The sequence below is a fragment of the Microtus pennsylvanicus genome, chromosome 18, assembly GCF_037038515.1.
Source record: "Microtus pennsylvanicus isolate mMicPen1 chromosome 18, mMicPen1.hap1, whole genome shotgun sequence".
Classification (NCBI taxonomy): Eukaryota; Metazoa; Chordata; class Mammalia; order Rodentia; family Cricetidae; genus Microtus; species Microtus pennsylvanicus.
Window position 1 is genome coordinate 42,785,792 of NC_134596.1, and position 6,242 is coordinate 42,792,033.

Consider the following 6,242-nt stretch of genomic DNA (forward strand, 5'->3'; position numbering starts at 1 on the left):
CTAGCCCCCTGGGCAAGTTCCAGGTCAGAGAGAGAACTTGCTTCAAAAACAAGGTGGACAGTGTCTGAGAATTGACCCCTGCGGTTGGCTTTTGGAGACCCTGGAACTGTAGTTACAAGTGACTGTTAACTACCAAATGGGTGCTGGGAACCAAACCTGGCCTTCAGCAGGAACAGGTGCTCTGAACCACTGAGCTATCTCACCAACCCCTACATGTGATTTTTAAAAGTAAATAAAAGTTTGAATTTACTTATTATAGCCGTCCAACAAGATGGTAGCCAGAAACAAAAATAAGGGAGGAATTCCAGAATCTCGTCTAGTGGTGAGAAGCCCCACAGATGAGTAGCGATACCTTGCAAAGGTTCACTAAATTTGGGAGTTGGGTGAGTGTCTTCTAAGGATTTCTCCCATAACTGAAACAGGGGAGCCTTGCACACAGTCTGTGCAGAAATGACATCTCAGTTTACACGACAGAGGACTATCAGCAGCTATCTTAACTCTGGCTTCTTCCTCTTGCATGACAGCTGAGCGCAGTAGAAGCTGGAGGAGCCACGGCCTTCATCTACGCCAACTTCAGTGTTCCTGTGGTGCAGGTGAGCAGGGCCCTAGAGGATGTGGCTGTAATGTTGTGTGATGACGAAGCACTTACCCCTCTCCTGCATGCTGATGCCTGGGGAGATGGATAAAAAGAGCTCTTTCTGGAATCCCAAAGACAATCAATCTCCCATTCTGTCACAGTTAGGGTTTCTAATGCTGTGGAGAGACACCATGATCATGGCAGCTCTTACAAAGGAAAACATTTAGTGGCATGGCTTACAGTTTCAGAGGTTTATTCCATTGTTGCCATGGTGGGACATGGTGGTGTACAAGCAGACATGGTACTGGAGAAGGAGCTGAGAGTTCCTTTTTGACCTGCAGACAACAGGAAGTGCTCTGTTTTACTGGGTGTGGCTTGAGTATATATACCTGCTCCACAGTGACACACTTCCTCCACCAAGGCCACACCTCCTAATAGTGGGCCATTTTCTTTCACACCACCACACCACCACAAACCCTATTGCTACAACATGTGTTTGTGATCCTATCTGTTGTTTTATTTCCATGTCTATTGTAAGTAGATGATGAAAGTGGGTGGAGGACTGTGGTGTGCTTGCTTTCAGCTGTGTGTGGGATGTCTTCGACCCAGTGGGTCTAGTGGGGTGTCTGTTTGCAGTGACCCTGTGAGCCTGTGCTTGCCTGGCTCCTAGCATTTGCCACATTGTCCTGTTCTGCTCTTTCATCTGTCTTGTTTGGGGTCCCCAAGAGTAGAGCCAGATGTGGCTTGTCTCCACATGCCCAGGCCTGGAGCAGAGCAGGCTGTGAGGCAGTGACCCACTCCTGAGTGGCAAGTTTCACCTTCTTGTGCTTTTCAATGCCTGCTTGCTCCAACTGCGTGGAGGTAAAAAGAGTTTCCTTATTTAATGGTTTAAGTTCTGTGTCCTTATTCACATGCCTACTGAAAGTCCAGGACTCTGGACTGACCCCACCCCCTCCTGGGGCTGGTCCTCTCATTTTCAGAACGCTGCACTGTTTTGGTGGAACCTGCACAGGAGTGGAGAGGGAGATGGTGACACACTTCATGCCGGCTGTCCTGTCCTGGTGGGAGATAAGTGGGGTAAGGCCTGTCTTTGTGGGAGAGAGAATGGGCCGAGAAGCCGTAGAGTGGGTGGAGACGGCAGAGCCTCCCTTCTGAAGACTTCACGGTGCTGCGGATCCACAGTGACGTGACAGATTGGCAGTCAGGTGTCCCCGCAGAGTTTGTGGGTCTGTGAAGAGCAGGTGTCAGCAAAGGGTGACAGGCCTAGTTAGGAAGAGAGGAATGCCTTCCCTCCCTCTGTATCAAGGGAAACACTACCAAACCTGCTGCTGCCATTTGTCTCTGGAGTGGTTAGGTAAGAAGCCATAGTAACAGCAGCAGAGGTTGGGTGGGCCCCTTCATGGTGGTCAGACGTGTTTGTTGGCTCATGTGTCCGAGAGCACCTCACTCTCAAGCTAGAAAGGCAAGTGGAAAGACAGTCACATTGACAGGGACACCAGGAGGAGCACTCCCTGTTGCCCAGGAGGGGCTTCAGTTTCACCAGGGCTTTTAGAATGGTGAATGACCTGAGTGCCACATGTGTGAAGATCAGTCGTCCATTAGCGAGATCTGCTAGACTTTCTGGAGGATGATATATGCACCATGCTGGAAGCAGCAGACTGTGCACAGTTGGGCCAGGGCCAGGCTAGGTAAACAGCAGGCTTTTAGGCTGTGCTCCCATGCACAGACAGCCCTGTGGCCATCTCCTTGTTGAGCTCCTTCTCCTTCTCTGCCCCACTCCAGTGGCCAACAAGTGGATACACGAGTATGGACAGGAATTCCGAAGACCCTGCAGCACCAACCCTGAAGACTGAAGTATTGGCAGATGGCAGCTTGTCAGTCAGAGAAGCCAGGAGACCAAGCCAGGGGCAGAGAGAAGCGCAGCTTCCTGAAGGCAGGCCTCGTGGCAAGGCCTTATGAGTGGAAGCTAAGGGATGCTTCTACCAGGAACGCTCCCAGACACAGCCCCAGAATTTGAATTTGGTTCTACTCCAGCTGTGAGACTTAGAATGGACAATACAAAGAGGTCTGAGATGTTTGCAGTGCTCAGAAGCCCTTGGGAATGAAACAGATGAACTCAGTATAGAACACTTGTTTAGTATGTGCAAATACCTACCTGGGTTCTGTTCACTAGCACTGAACAAATGCTACACACACATACACCACACACAAACGCACACACATACCACCTGGAAAACTATTGGGCTGCTCCTGCTGGAGCGTCTGACTCTGAGGTCCCCACCCCCATCATCAGTGGGTATTATTATTTTTTTAAGGTGGAAAGCAATTTGTTTTCTTTTTATGAGTTCTGATTGTCATTAAAATGTTTTTAAATCACCTCTTCTAACAGAATATTCTTCCATGATGTTGAATGAGAAAAACCAAAGTAATTCTATCAATTTTTATTATTTTTTTATTATTATTTTTAGCCCAGCCCCCACTCCCCACTTCCATTGCCCTGTTCTGGACTTGCTCAACTTTGGTTGTGGTTCATAGGCATAGCTAGTAAGGCTATAGTTTGCCGCCCTCCTTTGGAAACTTGTATGATGCCTTCTGGTATCATGAAGGAGAGGGGGCATTCAGATCAGTTCCAGCTCAGAGGTCTCTGAGCCTTAGTTCTGAAGTACATGGTGTCTTCAGCAATAGGGACTTACCTTGTACTCTGTGAGGCAAGGAAAGGCAATAGCAATAGCCTGTATGTTTTGGGAATCTTTTGGATAACCCTGACCAACCATTCAAAATAGGGCTTCTCATGCGTGATGTTGGGGTTTTTGTTACATGGTCTTTGGCCCTTGGTGGGAATGCTGTCAGCCCAGAAGAGTTCATTTAAACTGTGTATGTGTATTTGCACACAGACTTAGGGTTAGGTGTATCTGTTGTTTCTATTACAGTAAGGAAACACCATGACCAAAGCAACTTGGGAAGGAAAGGGTTTATTTGGCTTAGACTACCACATGCCTGCTCACCATCGAAGGAAGTCAGGATAAGAACACAAACAGGGCAGGAAGCTGGATGTAGGAGCTCATGCAGAGGCCATGAAGGAGAACTGCTTATTGGCTTGGTCTTCATAGCTGGCTCAGCTGGCTTTCTTATAGAAGTCAGAACCGCAAGCCAAGGATGGTACCACCCATAGTGGGCTGGGTTCTCCCCCATCAATCACCAATTAAGAAAATACCCTACAGGCCCATCGTTTGGAGGCGTTTTCTCAATTGAGTGCCCTTCTTTCAGACAACCCTAGCTGTGTCAAGATGACATAAGACTAGTCAGCACAGGCTATTAGGCTGTTCTGGTTTTTTGTAAATGGTTAGTAGCATTATTCCTTATGGCTTTCTCAGACATCCTTACTGCTATTTTAACCTACAGCTGCCTCTTTACTGACGGGCACACCTCTAGTCTGGGGCCTACTCACACATCCACACAGGTTACTTTTCTTCAGGGGGAATAAAAGACCTAATTTTTGTCTTGTGCCTGACTTCTTACATGGATGCTGGGAATCTGAACTTAAGTCTTCATGTTTGCATGGCAAGCACTTTGCCGAGTGAGCCAGCTTCCTATTTCAGCTCCCCTGCCCATTTTCTTGAGGGATAGAACAGCCTTTGGTTTGACTCAAATATGCTATTTTTTGACCCTGCAACAATCTCTTACTCAAAGGTGCTGGAATCTCCTTGTCTTTAGGTTATGCTGGGTAGGTGCTCACTAGATATCAGGAGTGGACATACAATCCTTAGAACTAGTAGGCACAGATGCTCACCCTAGTTGTGGCTAAGGGCAAGCCATTGCCTATCTCTAAACCTCAGCCACCTTGCCTTTAACTGAAGGATGCCTACAACTGATGACCACATACAACACATCCATTCTTGATGCACAGTCCTTATTTCATTCTCAGCCTCCATCCACAAGACAATCTGGCCTCATTTCTTTGCTCATCCTCCTCCTGTTCTGGGGCTGAGGCTCCTCTGAGCAAAACAGCTGTCACTGTCAGACCAGCTGTGCTTGTTTGCAAATGATCGCCACAGCTGGGCGTGTTGACTGCCGTCTCCCCATGGGAAGAGCTAGGAAGACACTGGATGCTTACCCGAGTACCAGCATCCATGACTGGTGAAGATTCTCCAGTGTGGCTGCTTTGGGGCCACCCATGCTCCCGTCAGTAACTCTTCACCCATGCTCTATAAGTTAGCCCAATAAACTCATTAGTTCCCTTGGGAGATCTTTGGTAGAATTAAGTTTTGGTTACTGGGACTTTAGAGGGCAGGTAAATACTACATAGTACTACTCCCAACTAACTCCTGCTAGTAATAACTTTTTATTATGCAGGAGGCAGTATGCTACAGAAACCACTTGGGCTTGATTACTGACACTGTCACTTCTGAGCCATATAAACATTTAAATGTCTCCATACCTGTAAAATGAACGTAACAGTAACTGTCCTACAGGTTCTTCTGAGGATTTGATGTCAGGTAAATATGATGATGCTTGAATTGGTAATTGCGGCTTGCCTGGTGAACAAAACCATAGAGATCACGCTGCCCCCCTGCAGGCAATGGGGCATGCAACCCAAAGGCAATCCCAAAAGATGGGTTGCAGAAATCAGATCACATAGAATGTGGGCTCTTCTCTGCAGGGGTGCCCCTGATTTATCTGGTCATAATCTCTAGCTTCTCCAGTATGGATGTACTTGAAAAATGCAGATAAGTTCTGACTCAACACAAGAATGAAAGAAGACAAAACCTTGCCCAAACCTCCGGGCAAGGCTGTCACTAGTGGCTCAGGAACCGAGGCTAAATTGTGCCAGTCCTGGAGCTCTGTGAGCTGATCTACTCTAACATGCATGGTCCCCCATGTCCTGTGGGTACACAGTTTACTACAGTTTGCAGATGAGGAGACGGAAGCCTTTAAGGGAGGTGTGTGGGCAGCAGGACACCGACAAGGGTAAGGTAGTAATTTAGGAGAGATGATGAGGCCCAGGTCAGGGAAGAGCTGGGATGGGAAAGAGGGGCATACAGAAGGCAGGCACAGGGCGTGGCAGCAAGTGGTATGAGAATAAAGGGAAGAGGCCAGAATTCTAACTGTGGTTTGGACAACTGGCACCTGCTTGTTCCTGCCGCACACTGAGCTGGAACCATGTACTCAAGAGCACCTGTCCAGGAAGTTCACAATGAAGAGACTCCCAGTCATCTGGGAGGGGCCTTCAGAACAGATGGGAGAGCTCGGGAAATGACCAAGTTGAGTAATGGAAGTGACGGAGGCAGACTGTCCTCTACTCCACCAGCTGAGATGAGACTACATTGCAGATTCCCTGGGCTGTAGGAGACAGGTTCTGTCCGTCTTCCGGGATCGGATCTGGGAAAGATACTGATATGCTGTGGGCAAAGACAGTCTAGCAGTTTCTTGCCTCCACTTGTCCCCCTTGCCTGACAATCTTCTTCCTAGCACCCCACTGTGTGTGTCCATCCCAGAGTTCCACTAGGGGTCTTCACTGGAACACAGGTGATAATCTGCTCACAGGAGCACTGGCTACCAGCACTGACGGACTATGGAGAAAGAGGCTTTGGAGTCTGGTGGCAACTAAATCTAATAAACTGTTCCTAGTCAGAGCAGCAAAAATAAGGACGACTCCTCAGATGAA

The 6,242-nt window shown here is 48.1% G+C and overlaps 1 protein-coding gene across 2 annotated transcripts in view; it reads left to right on the forward strand.

Moving 5' to 3' along the window:
* The window catches only part of P4ha3 (prolyl 4-hydroxylase subunit alpha 3), a 29,400-nt gene extending 26,447 nt beyond the window's left edge, over positions 1 to 2,953 (forward strand). Inside the window, exons 11-13 of one of the 2 annotated variants that reach the window (XM_075952570.1) lie at positions 525 to 593; positions 1,558 to 1,654; positions 2,360 to 2,953. In XM_075952570.1, the coding sequence (XP_075808685.1) occupies positions 525 to 593; positions 1,558 to 1,654; positions 2,360 to 2,430 (237 nt within the window). In that variant the 3' untranslated portion in view covers positions 2,431 to 2,953. The remainder of the gene's footprint in view (positions 1 to 524; positions 594 to 1,557; positions 1,655 to 2,359) is intronic. The other variant, XM_075952571.1, reaches the window with a different exon arrangement.
* Positions 2,954 to 6,242: the final 3,289 nt, after the last annotated feature.